This window comes from Typopeltis vanoorti, chromosome 26, assembly GCF_054136105.1.
Source record: "Typopeltis vanoorti isolate ZY-2024b chromosome 26, IOZ_Tvanoo_1.0, whole genome shotgun sequence".
NCBI classification, from domain to species: domain Eukaryota; kingdom Metazoa; phylum Arthropoda; class Arachnida; order Uropygi; family Thelyphonidae; genus Typopeltis; species Typopeltis vanoorti.
The window spans coordinates 14,099,796-14,117,725 of record NC_143574.1 but is presented as its reverse complement, the minus strand read 5'-3'; the positions used below and the strand labels follow the sequence as shown (position 1 = coordinate 14,117,725).

The 17,930-nt window shown below is 33.8% G+C and overlaps 1 protein-coding gene across 1 annotated transcript in view; it reads left to right on the top strand.

Annotated features, from left to right (window-relative positions):
- flr (actin-interacting protein 1 flr) overlaps positions 1–16,599 on the top strand; it is a 219,278-nt gene extending 202,679 nt beyond the window's left edge. The window contains exons 15-16 of the mRNA XM_090414883.1: positions 2,527–2,677; positions 14,787–16,599. Coding sequence (XP_090271009.1) covers positions 2,527–2,677; positions 14,787–14,896 — 261 coding nt within the window. The 3' untranslated portion in view covers positions 14,897–16,599. The remainder of the gene's footprint in view (positions 1–2,526; positions 2,678–14,786) is intronic.
- Positions 16,600–17,930: the final 1,331 nt, after the last annotated feature.

Below are 17,930 nucleotides of genomic sequence, written 5' to 3'. Positions count from 1 at the left end.
TTCTGTCCTGCGCTTTATATATTTTATAAAGCTCTCACTCTTCTTCTCACAATAATTTCTTCCACATCATCATCTTATGGATCTCTTGCTTACAAAGGTTGTACATCCATTTCATTTCATCCTGTTTGTTCTTCGAACTTTAGGGATACGTTTAGATATTGCCTGTAATAAATTTAGTTTAATCCTTTATCCCAGTGAGAGCAAACAAAGTTTGCTCCACCTTTGCTACGAGTTGCCCTGGTGTTGCACAACTTACCCAGGTAAGATAGTATATTCAGTCCTGAAGATATTTTCAGGCGCAAACTTTGTTTGCTCTCACTGGGATAAAGGATTAAATTAAATTTATTATAGTCTAACCTAGTGAAAAATAAACTTTCAACATCTTTCTTTAAATCCAGAGTAATTTAATATAAAAAGGTGGTAAACCTTTTGGCAACTCCTATAGGTAAAGATGACCTTGCTACTGCTTCTGCCTGGTATCTCCAACTCTGGGCCTGGCTCCCACTGAAGAGACCTCAGTAAAGGTCGAAACTAGTCTGGGTAGTGGCCAATCCCTTAATGCATAACAGTATACATATCCACAAGGAGATGTGTTTTGCATTATGGGAGATACTGGGATAGGAGTGTTGGTAGCTTGCTCGACCTTTGCTACGTGTTGCCCTAGTGTTGCACTACTTACCCAGGTAAGATAGTACAACACTATATTCAGTCCTGAAGATATTTTCAGGCACAAACTTTGTTTGCTCTCACTGGGATAAAGGATTAAACTAAATTTATTATAGTTTAACCTAGTGAAAAATAAACTTTCAACATAGATATTGCCTGATTAGGCTACTTTTCAGAACTTCCCATGTATTGCTGATATCTTTCTCATTCAGTAAATGATACTATGGCACCAAAGATTCTTCTGAGTTTGTCATAATTTTAAACTTTTTAGTTCGGCACATAACCTACTGGTTACGATATCCATATAGTTTGCATATATGTATATGCAAATATACATATAGCTACTTCCCAGATCAGTAAATTGGGATCTCTTTCGTCCACTGGTAAAGCAGTCAGATTCTTAACCGAGATCCCCTTCTGATGCTATGATCACATTTAACACTCTTTTGCCTTGAGCTGCTTCTTTCATGTGCTGCTTGAGAAAGTTGTCTTGCAACAGCCCAAATTCTCCTTTATACTTATGAGTTTTCTCTTCTACCTGGTATCCATATAATTTAAGTCATCCATAATGATTACTTGCTTAGTGCTTATGCAGTGCCAAGTTACCAGGGGTAATTTGGCACTGCACTTCATTGTCCCCAGCAACTTGAATCACACGGTTTGTACCAAACACTCCCACCATATATTTCATCCTTTGCCTAAACTTCATAGCAGTCTCAAACTCACTACTATATGGGACATTATTACTATTATTGCTTTCATGTGTTACTATCTCTTGTTCTCTTTCCTCAAAATGGTATATCCTTTTACACACTGTCCCACTTACATCATTTGACTCTGATAGCTATGTTTTAGTAATACTGACAACATCAGGCCACCAATACAACAAACTCAGATTCTTTGTTCTTAATGCTTCTGGCATTTGTGTATTAAGTGTATAGACATGAGTTACCATGATGTGTTTTCTTATACTTACATCTACAGTTTGCTCAGCATAGTTGGGCAACTTTCTCTTTTCCTTCCCTAGACACTCAAAAAATTTCAAACTCGTGAAGTGTGTGCCCCCTGCCAGATTCATAACCATGCTCAGTGACATTCATATCGTTATCATATTTGCATACCATAGTTGAATTTACACATTCTCACTATTCCTCACATGAAACTTATGATAAACCATGATTAAACTTATTTTGCAAGCATGATTCACATATTTATTATAGAAGTGATTAACAGTGAGGAAAACTACACATTTGAGATGGTATTGAAAGTGGAGAATTCACCAGACATATTGTTAGCATTTCAGTGAAATTTGTAGTAAATGTGCAACTGTGTTGCTAATGCTCAGAGAATTAAAAATAAAAAGTATAAAGAAAAAAATTTTTGACCAAAAATTTATAATGAGGTTACATCACTTTTATCAGACATTGTCTGATTGTTCAGGGTACATTCAAATAGTGATTTTAATAACATTTATTCATTGGCTGAGTTTCTAATTTCTGTTATTTCTTCCTGTTTTGATTAAATACTTGGTGATATCAAAATTGGTTACAATCCCTGCCAGTATAGCAAACACTATGATAGTGAATTTGCTGTAACAGACAACTAAAAAGACTGTTTTAAAGGAAATTTACTATATGAAAACTTATAATACTGTTGTTTTGAGCTGGTAAATTGTTATAGTGCGAGATCAATAAATTATTTTCAACACAAATTCTGTGCGTAATTTATTTAGTTATTATTTGTTGTTTAATTGATTTGTTCAAAAAAAGTTCCTGCTCTTATGTAATTTTTCCCCCTTGAAATAAAAAGTATATTTATTGAATTACTAACATTAATAAAAATTCTCATTTCTGTACTTAGCCTGCCCACAACTTGGACTGGTGTTTTCATACAGCTCGTGTAAACTGTTTAGCATGGTCACCAGATTCCCTCCATTTAGCAAGTGGAAGTCTGGATACTGGAATTATAGTGTGGGATGTTGAACATCCAACTAAGCATATTAATATAAAAAGTAGGTACTTGTACTGAATATTATCCAAATAATATTAGTTCATTAAAATTGTGTAGTTTTTAATAATCATTGCAAAAATTTATTAAAATTTAGTTTTCAACTATTCATTAAGTTTATCTTTGAAATTCATTTACACATACACTTCTTAATGATTTTGTATATCGCTGCCCTGTTTGGTTCAGGAAGTCATGGTGAAGTATGAACATACTTTTATTCTTCCTTAGTGCAGTGTAATGTTAAATTTTTAAGCATTCTAACTTGTGAAATTTAAATTGCACTACTATCCAAGGAAACATCATATGCAACTTGAGTTAGTTTTAAAAGAAAAATTCAGTGCATTAATTTTGAAAATGTATAAAAGAAATACTGAAAGCTTTAATTATTAATAGGAATAAAGACATAATTCCTCAAAAGATCATGGAATCAAAAAATATAATGTAAAATTCAGTATAGTTCATTAAGATTTAAAGTGGATTTTTATAAACTGTTACAAGTTTTCTTAGAAGTAAAATATGCTTACATGTACGAAAGTTTAGTTAAATATGAAGTGTTGAATTTTTACCTCTGACTTCTGTTTTCCTGTCAGTATTTTTGTATCAAACCTACAACTAGAGGTTATTACAAAAATAGAAATGACTAGTGGAAAAAAGGAGTCTGTGTTCTTGAACAGCTGGAGATTGTAGTCCTTAAAGAAAGTGGTATTGTGAAGGAAGGTTCTTCCAAAGAACAGAATTAGTTGGAATGAAAGAAGATGAAGAGTAGGTTCAGTTAGTTCGAAGCTGAACTGTGTATAGAGGTTGACTGGCAGCCATTTAGCATCTGTGGGAAAGTAATTGAGGAAAGCCTGTGTGAGAGTTGTCATCTGTTAAGAAGACATCCCTCTTCTGGATAGCATAAAGTATTCTTAAAGGAGGTTTTTGGTGAACCAAACATGAGAATGATATTCTCATGTTTGGTTCTATATAAATCCAATATTTGTTAGGAGTTGCTGGTGAACATCTTGAGCAAAAGAGGACACCAGTTTTTTTTGAAGGCTGAGAAGGTTATTAATGCAATGTATTTGTGCCATGAAATGTTAAATATATCAGGCAGCCTAAGGTGAGAAATCTGATTTTGATTGTTGAACTGAATATTATCAAAAGCAAGACGTAAGAGTGAAGTGAGAAATTGCTTATAAAAATTTGACAGGACTGTGTTTTTAGTGTTGAAATTCACTACATTATTGCCACCTTATTGGAGAATGGTAAGAATACCATTGTTTAAGGCATGGGATTTGGAAGATTCTCAGCAAAATGGGTAGGATTTGAGTTTAGTGAGAAGTTGTATAGCAGGAAGCACATAGTCTTGGAGTACTATGACAGTGATACTTATATTTCAAGTCTTCTGACTCTCATCACCCATTTGCAAAGGACTAAAGGCAAACCATAAAATGATAAATAAAAAGGCCTCTAAGCCATACCCAGTCAACTGTCCTGGAAATGGAATGAGTGATCATAAGGTTCTTATCTTTCCAAGGCATGTTTCAAAAGATGGTAAAGGTCAATTAGGAGATCTATAGAATGAGAGTGGGAGAATCCATATCAGAGAAATTAGTTGCTGATGACCTCCATTATTTTCAAAAAGATTGAAGTGAAACAATGGGATGATAATTTGATGGCTGTATTTCATTTCCGTTTTAGGAATAGGAACCAGAAAAGTATGAGATGGATGTTAATTTTGTAAATCTTGAGCATGTTGGGGGGGGGGAAATACCATTTGGACCAGAAGTCAGCCTTATCTGTGGGATATGCTATCATGATATAAGACAGCTTGGTGCATAGAATAGCAGGAGTTGCACCCAAGTATAGTGAGAGACAGGAGGCAAGTTTTTTGCTTTTAATCTCATAGTCTACTTAGGAGTTTTTTTCAGAAGTCATCCTAGTTAGCACTGTTGTAGTGCCAGAGCAGAAGGCCAAAATCAGCTAGATGAAAGTCAGTCTGTAGAAAAGGAAACATGGATATGGTTATGGTCAGAGTTGTCAAGAGCTGATATCTGTGGTATATTTGGAGGGAGAGCTAGTAAAGAACCAAGGCATTGGGAGAATGATGAGGAAGTGAGTGTGTAAGGGCCTGGTTGGCCAAGTGGTTAGCATATCCACTCTTCAGCCAAAAAATGCTGTGGGTTCGAATCCCATGGGCATGGATTTTTGTGATTGTCTGTGAAAATACTAGTGCTGGGTGGTAGATGCCATTGGTGTAGATGATGATGGTAGTTGTGGTTAGGTTTAGTTGGTGGATTGAATGGTGGAGACAGAGAGCTGTAGGGTAGGTGCCTCCCTTGATGAGTCCTTGGACTCCCTGGAGATGTCACTTAATAATAATAATTACTAAACTGTAATTACTTTGCATAGAGCTTTCCTCTACTTTTTCTCACTTCGAGAGAAAATGGAGGAATAGTGTCAGCCAGTTCAGCAGAACAACACCCATGAAAATACCTAAGGACCAGAAGAGGACACAAAGCAGAAACAGTATATCTGCAATAATGACTAGATTGAGAATGAGAGAAAGGTTGCCAGTTAACTCAGTCACTCTTTTCTGGACAGCGTCAAGCATTTTTTTAGAGTGGTTTTAGTGCTACCCCAACTCCCCCCCCCCCCCATATGTGGGAGCAATATTTTAAGTCAGGACAGATGTATGGTTTATAGTGTTAGTTGTACAGATGAGAAGTAATATGCTAAGCAAAAACACACACCTAGTTTGTTTGTTTTTTTTGCATGAGCAAGAGATATTTGGGCATTGTCAGAGATGAGGAGAAATAAAGTGTGGTCCATCTTGCATGAAATAAGGTAAGATTCTATTTTGGTGGCATTGAAGTTCACAAAGTTGTCTTCATCCCATTGATCACAGAAGATGTAACTTGGGATAATATAGACTGGATTTGCATGGTATGTCAAGTGAAAGACAATTGGAGAGTTGTCTTTTGCAACAATGTGGATAGGATTTGAGGTTAGTGATAGTAAAAGTGATTTATGAATGGGAGAAAGAGCATTGGTAAAAGTTCAATGCTATAGGATATTCTGGCAGTGGGGGAGAGTCTGAAGAAAGAAAATAATCTACCATGACATGCAGTAAATGACCAGAGAATAGATTGACAATCTGGTTGCAAAGGGTGGATGGTAGACCATGTGATAATTTGGTAAATAAGCCCTGTGCTAAACCTGATCAAAGCCTTGGAGATGAAAGAACAAGCTTGGGAAAGATTTGGTGGGGGGGGGGGAAATTTCACCAAATTTTCACCAAATAGATATCTGGTTGGTGAAGGAGGCGATTGTTGGCTTTCTTCATTATTTTCATTTGAACTGAGGCACAGTGAGGCAGTAGCCGGATGGTTGACTTTTATCTCCTTTCTTTTGGATTGATTGGATATAAATATTCGATGTTGAAAGTAGATGTCAGATGTATGAAAGATTGTAAAGATAACAGGATGAGTGTTAGGAGTACAACTGGAGAATACCATCAAGACTGAAGACTTGTATCCAAGCTATTCAGGATTTTTCTGCCTTTCTAGCAAAAAAAAAAAAGGAAGTATGTAGTGTGCACTTATTGGTAATGTGTGGGAGTAGTTTACCACACATTACCCATAAGTGTACACTAATTGGTAATGTGTGGAAGTAGTTTACCTTGATCAACAATGCAAGAATTGGACAAGAAGAATGCCAGGTGGTCACCCTTGTCTTTGGGTAATGGCAGTGACACCATCTTGATGTGAGATAAATGAAAATGTGAATGAGCAGAAGTAAAGTTGCATCTGATGGCCTTTGCAAGGGATCAATAAACTTGACTGCCATTTGGCTATGAAGCAAGTTTCTTTCTACACTTAGTACTTTCAAAGTCAAATTTGGATTGACTGATGGTATATTTGAAGATGCTGCTTCATAGCTTGAGTGGAATGCAGGGTTTTGGTTTCAAGCCACTTAAATATGCAGAATTATTTTCTTGAACTGTTTTGACAAAATTGTATTTGCCCTGAACCACCATCCATGATTTGGACAGTGGTCCTTTTTTTGTGGAATGGGAATGAAGACCTTCATTCTAGTAAGGATTATTTATTATTTGGTTGAAGCAGGTGACTGAATCAGAAGAGCAACAGAAATCAGTAGTCAGCACAAGAAAAGGAGGAGTAGAAATCATGATATGATTCCATTTCTTTGAAGTCATCCCATTTGATACTTTTATAGTGCTAAAGGATACCAAACCAAAATTGGTTAGGTGCATACCATTTGTCATGAATGGAGACTTGGTTAAGGTTTGAACTACCAAGAATAGAGGTGGAAATTTACAGTGTATGTATTAGGCAAACTGGTTAAGAAGAGATCAAGGGTGTTGACGGTATGGAGAAGATGGTTAGGTATTCTGTCAGTTGAACAGTTTGTGAATATATCACATATATCAGTTTCTGCCATCTTGATTAGTGGAATTGGAGAAGTGAAGCCATTCTGAGTTGTAAATGTTGAAGTTTCCTAGAAAGATACCTACTGTTTGGGTATGTGGATTGTAGATGATCAAGCTTCTCAGATATATAGTGAAAAGGGTTACATTGGTTGTCAGAATTTGGAGAGTGATGGAGACAGTAAGTGAACATAACTGAATAGGGAAAAGAAAATTTGACTAGATTGTCATTCTCTGACATTCTATGCCAGAAAGTGACAATCTAGAGACAATATTTTTTGTTGTTGTTTCATTTAAGTGTTTTTTGTTAGTTTTTTATGCTGCTTTTTTTTTTTTTTGAGGAAGATTTTTTTCTGATCTGAAATACTAACAAAATTGCTTATGTTGACTTTCATGGTTGTTTAATGTTCAAGAGTTGGAGTAGGAGTATTTTTGGTCCACATTGTATGGTACTAATAGCTCTCCCAGCATCAGAGAGAGAGAGAGAGAGCTGTTGTCAGAAATGAGGCCATTTGCTAGCTGATTTGAAAATCTCATGATGTATTACCATGGGTTTGGTCCTATGTACTATTTAGTGGTCAGCATGCCCACTACACTGGCATGGCACCCACACCAAATGTAACAAGAAAGGTGAGGGACATAATTTATGCTTATGTTGAAGCCACGAATGTGAAAGATTGTTGCATGGGTTGTTTTTGTGAATGTATTTATTTATATATTTGTTTATTGTTCTTTTTTTGTGGGAGGTTTTATGTGAACTTGAAATATTATTGTATGGTGCTCTATCTGGACCACTTCCCAGCCACAATCTGTCAGAGTAATGGTGGAAGGATTATCCGATAGCCAATCAGGAACCTTCTAGTTGCATTATCAAATGGGGAAATGGGAAGTATAGACAGGGCACTTGCAAAGAAAGAAGCTGTAGCAGAAAAGCGAAAAGAAAATTTTAGAAAGACAAAATGAAAATTAACTGCTTTCAACAGGTCACTTTGATATCTTCATCTTCTGAAAGTGAGGGGGAACATTTATTGTAATAGAAAAGTGATGCCATCAATTTCGAGATCATATCTGAAATGTGGGAGAAAAATTATTGTTGATGTTACTTTGGCTGCTGCTAGCCTTGATATTGCCAAACTTAGTGATCAGAAAGCACTGATGCTACTAATCCTATCAGTTAAGAACCTAGGCAACAAGCCTCAGAATACAATGACAGTCTCTCCTCCTGATGTTTGAAAAAAAAAAAAAGAATTAAATAAAAATAAATAAAATTTAAAATTGCTCATTAAATAAAAAAAAAATATTTTTTTTTTATTTAGTGTGCTTTGGGCACTAAAGTAGATTTATAAAATGAAAAAAATGTTTTTTTTTTTATTGGGGATGATATTAAGCACAATCATTGCAACCTTTAAATATACTCTAAATCACTGGTGAGCAACCCATGGGCTGCATGCAGCCCTCCAGCTATTAACCTGCAGTCCACCGAAATGTTGCACTTCGTTTAGATTTAGTGTAAAAATGTTAGCAAAAGGCACAGTGTGTTATCAATATCAACACGCATTAAGAGGTCATATGAAAAATATTTGCTCATGACAGTAGTTCCCATGATTGTGTCATTCGTCTTTGCATTTTCAGTCTTGCACTGGCAGTCATACTTTAATGATATGAAAGAATTTGCATTATTCTTGAATAAACATGTTGATACAAGTTCTTTCAAAACCTAAGCAAATTATAAACTTGAAATGATAATATAATTTTTTCTTTTAAAAAATTGCATCTTTACATTTTTTTTGTACAACCAGAGCCCTGTGTTTAATCAGTGAGTTCAAAATCTAGAAAGCGCAACATTAAGGATGAAAATCGTCAGTTTAACAAAAGATGGATATTCAACTATTTTTTGCTTGCATAAAAGACAGTGCCTTTTGCTTGATATGTTGTGAAAAGATATCTGTTCTCAAGGAATATAACATCAAGAGACATTAGAAAACTAAACATTCTTCAAATTTTGACAATTTGCAAGGACAGTTGCTCAAAGACAAAGTGAATCAACTGCAATAAAAAAATCGTGAACAATGACAAAATGTATTTTGAGCTGCTTCAGTAACTGCAGTTCATGCAAACTACAATGTTAGTCAAATTTTGACAAAAAGAATGAAATCATTCTCTGATGGAAAAATGGTAAAAGAATGCTTACTAGCGGTAGCAGATGTTGCTTTCCCGGATAAAAATGATATAATTTCGAAAATCAGATTGTCACAATTTACAATCACAAGAGGGATTGACGATCTTTCGCAAAGTATTGAGGAAATTTTGCAGGTACATATTTCTAAGTTAGAATGGATTTCTTTGGTTTTTGTGTGTACCATTTGGATGAAAGCTATGATATTAGTGATATGGCACAACTTGCTGTCTTTTTTGAGAGAAACAGATTCTAGTTTTAACATCACCAAAGAATTTGCATCTTTAATTCCATTGAAAGGAACTACTACCAGAAAAGATATATACAGGAAACTGAAAACTTAATCTGAACCGAAAAGAAATTGAACTTAACTGAAAACTGTTCTTAATCTATTAAATATCCCAATAGAAAAGATCATCGGTATAACAACAGATGGAGCTTGAGCCATGTCTAGTATGAATGTTGTTTCTCTTGGGATTATTATCCAGCGACATAAAAAGATTAACAGGATGTGAAATAATTATTTCTCACTGCATTTTCCATCAAGAAAATTTGAACGCGAAAATTTTCAAAATATCCAATGTTGGTCCACCGATCATTAAAACTGCAACTTTTATTAGATCTCGAGGACTGAATCATCGCGAATATGGCAATATCCTTTTTAACACTGAGGTTCAATTCGATGGTTAAGTCATGGCACAGTCCTTAAGCATGTGTACCATTTGAAGAGCCAAATTCAGTTATTCTTGGAGATGAAAGACAATTCGTTTCCAGAATTTAATGACAAGGACTGGATGTGCGATTTTGCATTGACATTTTTCAACATTTGAACGAATTAAATGTAAATCTTCAAGGACAGAACAAACTTATTAATGAAATGCTCAATAAAATAAAAGCCTTTCAAAATAAGCCAAAAATTTGGAATTGCCAATCAGAATCTAATAATATGGCTCATTTTCCAATTTTGAGAAAAGAAAATCCACCTGAAATGAAAAAAATATGCAGAGAAAATACAGCGACTACAAGAAGAATTCATTTCGCAGTTCAAAAACTTACACGAAATGAAACTGATTTTGATATTTTCTCATCACCCTTTAATATAGACATTGAAAGGGTTCCCAAAGAATTTCAAATGGAAATAATTGATTTGCAAAGCAACACTGAACAAAGAAATAAGCTTCAAAATGTTAGTCTTATTGACTTTTATAAGAGTTGCTTTCTAACTGATAAATTTCCATTGCTGTCTACCATTCCAGGCAAATAATGAGTTTGTTTCGTAGTACTTATCTGTGTGAACAACTCTTTTCGAAAATGAAAATGATAAAAAACGATCATTGAAATTGCCTCAATGATGAACAACTAGAAAATTGTATTACAGTTTTCAAACATAATTGTATTAGCAATTTCAAACATACTTCCCAATATTGAACAGCTTGTTGATGAGAAACAAAACCAAATATCTCAATTAAATTTCAGCAACTATTTAATTTCTTTTGATTAAAAATTATGTAATCTGTGTACATATTGAAAGTATCACTAATAAAAAGTAAATCCATAAATACAATGAAAAGTATTAAATAACTTTCATAAATCTATGTCGAAAATAACAAATTCCACCCCATAAATAAAAATTTTGTGATTAACATATTAAAGTATTTAATATTGTGTTCATTGCGGCCCATGTGGAATGTTAGGTTCTTCAATTGCAGCCCACTGAAGAACAAAGGTTGCTCATCACTGCTGTAAATCATTTCAAAATTTCAAAGTTGCAAAAACTATAGATTTGTTTTTGCAATAAAAAAAAAAAAAAATTAGCCAGGTGCCTTGTATGAAATTCAAAACATTTAAAATTTGTTATTTTTATAAAAGCACCCCAACATATATATTTAGAGTATTTGTTGTCTCTTTTGTTATCTTTCTGTGTGGCTATTATGGTGCTTCTTAGAATCTTTTGTTATTTATGTGTTATATTGTTCCAATTTGGTACTGAAGCTGCCTTTGACTCTTAAGCAAAACTTTTATCATGATGTAATTATTGTTGCATCTTATGGTTATTTTATTTTAATAGTATGCCAATTCATGTTTTCTTGATTTTAAAACAGAGCAATCTGATATGTAACAGTGGTAGAAGGTGATATTCTTTGGGAATGTAAATTCACTGATATTTTTCATTCCTTCGTAATTAGTGATGCGATAAACTATGCAGCCAATCAAGAAAAAAAAATCTTGCAATATTTTTTAGCCTCAATTTGATATCATCAGAATTGTTTTTGAGGTCTTAGAAAGAAATTTGATTTCAGTGATTGTCATCCTGTAAGCAGAATTGTTAAGAAATTCTGCAATACAAAGTTCCATGAAAGCATTGTGCCAAATTTCTTGTGGCATTCTTTTTAATTCTTCCAGACTCTTACATGAAATGATCAACTCCTGACCAAAGTCTCATAAGGTACAATGCTATTCTAAAAGAAATTCAATATTTCTGTGGTCCTTGTGAGATGAGTTAGCGGTAGTTGACTGTACTTAGACCAAAAGTAGTGAATTTGAGGTAATACTCTGTTCTTTTCCTTTAGAAGTAGTGGAAATACCTGCTGTTTAAGATATCTGAGAGGGCCTCCACAGAGAAACATGGTGTCCTCTTTTGGGTTAGAAAAGTTCTGGTTGAATCTTTCCTCCCTGTTAATGTATGCGACATAGCTATAAAGATACTTAGTATAGTGCAGAGGCAGCATGGTTTTTTCCTTTTAAGTTTTTCATTCTCCAAAGAGTAATAATATAAAAAAAAATATAGACTCATTGGCTGTCAATGCCTTCCTCCTCAGTTTGCCTCTATCATGGTAGGAGTCTTACAATCTTCACCTTCTCACTCTTCACTTTTGCCTCTTCTAACAACTCCTTTACATCCTCCCTCATAGAATACTTCTTGCCTCTCAAATCATTGGTACCAATCAAGACAATCATTTCCTTTCACTTACCTTTATGAATCCAGATGGCGTGGCTAATATCGTGAATTTATAATTAAAGATGCAATGTACACTGTATAGTGATGTTTGAACAATTATCATTTTATATTGTTTTCAAACAATTTATGTTAATAAATAATACTATAGCACATATACTTACATTAGCTAGTGAAACAGTTATATACTTATAATAATAGATCATTTAAATCCACATTGTATAGAATATATTATTTTACAGCTTAATTATTACATCTAAAAATTGCACATGTACTGTAGCAGTACAAATAATAACTGGCATAACATGCTCAATAGTTGTACACTACCAATGGGTGCAAAATCCATAACAATGGTTATAGGGTACCCATAGCTTTTTTAATACAACATGTACACACACACACACACACGTTTGTTGTTCTTAAACTGAAATTGTAATGTGTAAAATGAAAATTTGTAGGATTTTTTTCAACCATGCCCTTCAAGTACTGTGTAAATCAACTGTTCAGTGTAATTATTGTTTGTATTATCATGTAACTGGATTGTTTACTTTAGCGATGGCTAACATTTGGGGACTTTCACTTAGAATATTGGATATGAGATAAGATTTCAAAATAAAAAAGTTATGTATTATGCTTTGGGGTGGATTTAGATTTTAAACTATTAAATATCATATATCATAAATATCACACAGATCAATCACTACAAGAATTTTTGAATAAGATAAACATAATAAAATAACTATTTTTTTACAGAAATTACAGCATAGACTAATATATTAACTAAAATAAATTTAATTAATATTTTGGTAAAGTCAAATTGCCATAATCAGGGAACAAAATATTATGTGACATCTCCAAGGACTTGTCACGAGAAGGCACCATAACTCACCATCTTCCTTAATTAATCTCTACCTACACAACACTACCACCATCCACACACAGTGCCACCTACTGCCAACCACCACCACTAGTATATATTGTTTGTAAATTGCATGTGTTCTCATGGGCAATTTGCCTGTATGCACAATGAAAAAACCAGAGTTTTCAAGAGAAAAAGACCCTGTTACCTCTGTATGAGATCATCTAACTCAACTTCAATTGAAAAAGCCTATGTAAAGATTCCTCTCATCACAACGAGAATCAAATTCAGTTCTTTTTCATTCAAAGGGTGCAGTGTACTGTTGTGCTACTGATGCCGCCTGCTATTCATATAATATGTGTGCAGGCCCTATACTAAGTAATGAGGCTGAAGCATGCCAACTGAGAGTAAGTAAAGTCCTGAATACCCCCCCCCCCCCCGAGTGGGTTAAATTGGGCTTCCTCGGCTGAACTATGGAGGATAAGAACTTCCTAATTTTTGGGAAGTTTTATGCAACCAAATTTATTGAGGTTAGTGTAGTGGGTAATTTCTTAAGGTGGAATGAGATTCAAGGGATCTGATTCCATGTTTATATTTGTGCAATGGAGTGTATCCTATGATGGGTGTCCAAAGAATGGTCAGCAAGTGATGAGTGGCTGTAGTGGTGGAAATGGATATAGTCCTTATGTTCAGCAATTCTGATGTTGGCTGTCTTGCCTGTTTGGCTATAGTAGGATAGTTTAACAACTACAAGGGACCTAGTAAATACCAGGCAGGTCTAGCAACTGTGTCTTCTCTTTGGTGGAGCAGATAAGGCATGCTAATTTAAGTGGTTGGAAGGTTGTATTTTTTAGAATTTTAGTTAGTTTTTTGGATGCGCCTTGGATGCATGGAATGGTGATAGCTTTGGTGTAGTCTCTGTTCTGGAGAGGGGGAGGTGTGGTTTTTAGAGTTTAATATATTTTGGATATGGTGAGAATTTTAGCCATTAGCTAAGAAAGGTTTGTGAATCTGGTCAAGTTCTATTGAGAAAACACTGTTATCTGAGCTAATTAATTTAGCCCTGTTGTATAAAATTTAATAATCTCATATTGTTGAGGAGGGTGTTTGTGAATGTATCTACCAGTGTGTGTGTGGGGGGGGGATTTTGTGGAGGGTGTTTGTGAATGTATCTACCAGTGTGTGTGTGGGGGGGGGGGATTTTGTAAACAGAGAATGCCAGAGATCCATCAGACTGACATGTAATTAAATTATCTACTAAGGGAAGACTTTTCTTTCTAAAGTGAACTGGATCGTGGGATGTTTAAAAAAATATGTTAAGAGCATTCAGGCTATGTGGTCAAATGGAGAACACATCATTAACCAAGCACAGCCAAACAGAATAGTGGATCCATGTGTGACAGAATTTATATTGGAAGTATTAAATTTATTTAATATAATATATTAGTCTACATTGTAATTTCCTTTAAAGAATACATTTATGAATAGCCAACATAATGAGCTTTATCATAGACAAACATTATAGAAAAACAGTATTTTTACATAATGTTTTAATCTTTCTGAGGACCAAGTCCAATTCTTAGTAATTAGATTACTTGGCCATCACTAGTATACTTTAAGGTTTTAAGAATGTTTTGAAAATGAATTCACTCTTGAAAATTTCATTAATGTTTTTTTTAACCATTTCCAGAAGCACATCCACAGAGTCAAATAACAAAAGTTAAATGGCTGGATAATAATACGTTGGTATCTACTGGTCAGGATAGTAACATCAAAACCTGGGAGATCGAGTATGCTTAGTATGTCTTCCATTTATAATGTGACTTCAAACTCAGGCTTCCTAATGATGTGGTTTCTAATGATTGATGCATATGCAGCCATGTGGTTGACTTTGAGGTGCTCTTAATTAAATGCTGTGGGATGGCCAGTTTGTGGACAGATCAAGCTGTTGTTTCTACTGCCATTCTGCCCAGATAATGAAAAGCTTATCATGAAGATATAGTTGATACTATTTTGTTGTGATTTCACTTTGTGCTATAGTCTATGTAATAGTTTTCATACTGAAAACTTACTTGCAATCCGTTAGCATTTTTCGATGTCAGTATGTAATGGTTAAAGAAAGAAAAGATAATCATTGCTAAAAATTATATTTTGCTATTCGGTAAACAATCAGGTGAAGGAATAATTGATGTACTAAATTTAAATTTGAATCATGCCTTTTTAAAGAAATACTGAAACAAAATTTCTTACCACTTTTGATGTCCTCTTTATAAGTATATTGGAAGGTACTACACAGAATTGTAATGGATGTGATAATAAAGGATTTCTGTCTCAGTGGAATTGTATGATGTGGTTTGAGAACTTCAGGGTATTGTGGAATTTAATAAACGATTGAACTTTAAAGGTTATGAAAGTCATTGCAAAAGTTGCATTTCTTTGAGGGAAATATTTCTGCTTGCTATTATGGTTAAGTATAAATAGTAATTTATTATGAATTTATATATTGCTTTATAGTATATAAGGGCATTTCTTTCTAGATGTGTTTCCAAAATTGTGCTGTGAACTGTTATTTCTCCTTGAAAGGAACAGTATCAGAATTTGCTACAGAAGTTTTTTTGTTTGTGATTCTTTTTTATATGCTAATTTTTATTGAGGGAGATTTTGTATTTTTTTCCCCTGCATGAAAAAGTCATCTGAGGTATTTTACTTTGATGAAAGGGAACATGGTAGACTTTTTTTTTTTTTTTTTTTTTCAACTCCTGTAGAGTTTATATTTATGTGCATTGAAATTTTTATATGGCATTTTCACAAATATGAAATTTATACCCTTTTCATATTGTAAAAGGACATGAGTAATATTTTAAAAAGGAATTTTTTTTTTTAATTTAATGAATATTCATTCTTTAGTTTTATCATTGCAGAGAAGGGGAAATCAGAATGCAATGTCACATATTTGTATAAAAATTGGTATTTTCATTCTATAGATGCTTACAGGATATCAGAGATATTTTGCAGTTTTCAGTACAGTTCAGTTTCTTAGCAGTGATAACTATAAGATGTTTTTTTCATGGAAATTAAATCTAGATATAAATAAAAATTGTCAAGGTAAGGATGAAAAAAAAAAATTGTTCTTTTAATGAAAAAGTTTAAGAATGTTTTTATTCCTTAAGACATTTACTTGAATATTAACTAACATTTTTTTGTGGATTGTTCAGTTTTCACTACTTAAGTGATGCTTACTTAAATTTTTTAATATTTCATTGTTTTGCAAAGGCAATTGTGAATATTTTGTTAAGCATATCAAAATTAGTTTTGCCTACTTCATTAAAGTGTCCTTGAAATTTGTAAGATACAACTTAAGAAAATCTTAAATAAAATGTTTTTTTCTTGAATTTTTTTTTAAGAACATTAAACATTCAGTTAATCATTTCCACTTAAAATGGTTTGTGTGCTGTAATAAAATTGTAATATTTCAACGAATAAAAAGATGAATAAAATGTAAACTTTTGTTAAAGCAAAAAATTGGTACACTAGGATATATTTTGACAGATTAAACAATGACAATAAATAATTGTTATTTACATAAAACTTTATTTGTAATATTTTTACCTAGCATGCAGGCAACTTCAATAAAATTGCAAGCAATAAGAGAGAAAAGATTAACAGTGCAGAGTAAAGTTTGTTTTAATAGAATATGTGAATTCTCACTTTGGCTGCTTCAAAAGACCTGAAGCTGTTTGTTTGCAAGGAATTTGACCAAAATTCCTTGTTAAATCTTTATAAAGCAGCTTTATAAACAAATTTTATGACTAGCTATCAATAGTCCCCATAATTGTTGCTTTGTGCTGTTCTTATAATGATACATGGATAGTTTAATAAATATGTGGGAAAAAAAAGTAAATATATATTTTAAAATAATCATAACTATAAATTATGCTTTAATTAAACAAAGGAAAGATCTAAAATCAATGTGTGCTCCCAAAATAATAACTTATAGTAGTGAAACCTTGAGCACCTGACTAAAAAAAAAACACCTAGTGAAACTTAATGAAATATTGAAAGAGCCATTTTGGGAATAGCACAATTAGATGTTGAAAGTTTATTTTTAACTTGGTTAGACTATAATAAATTTAGTTTAATCCTTTATCCAAGTGTGAGCAAACAAAGTTTGCACCTGAAAGTATCTTCAGGACTGGGGTAAGGTAGTACAACACCGGGAAACTCGTTGCAAAGGTGGAGCAAGCTAACATCACTCCTATCTCAGTATCTCCCATAATGTAAAACATATCTTGTTGGAGGCTTAATGGATATTTTACAACACTCAAAAATAATTAAAATAGAATTTAATACTTCCTATATTTCGTCCTAGTCACTAGGACATCTATGGGGATTACAAAAACAATTAATGTAACATGCACACACAAATCTTACAATACTAAGTCCAACCACTTGGGTGACACTAAAGTCCTATCTGTGGAGCGCCTCTAAGGGTGGTAGTTGGTGGCCTGGAATGTAAGGTGGGACCTCTGGTGATGAGTGTTTCCCAAATCTTTGGAAGCTTAATACAACCGTATTTATTAAGGTTTGGTTGGTTTCTGAGAGTTGCTGCTTCTAAGAAAAGTCTCTCTTTCTTGAATTTGCTGTGGTGGAGCATGGTGGTTTTCTTCCATGATACTCTGTGGGTGGTGTCCAAAACATGGCTGACCATGTTTTGGACACCACTTGTGTTCATCCAGGCGGATGGATGCTGATCTGCCTGTCTGTCCAAAGTACGCCAGCTTACAGGAACAGGGTACTTTGTAAACTCCAGGCAGCGAGAGAGGAGGGAGTTGAT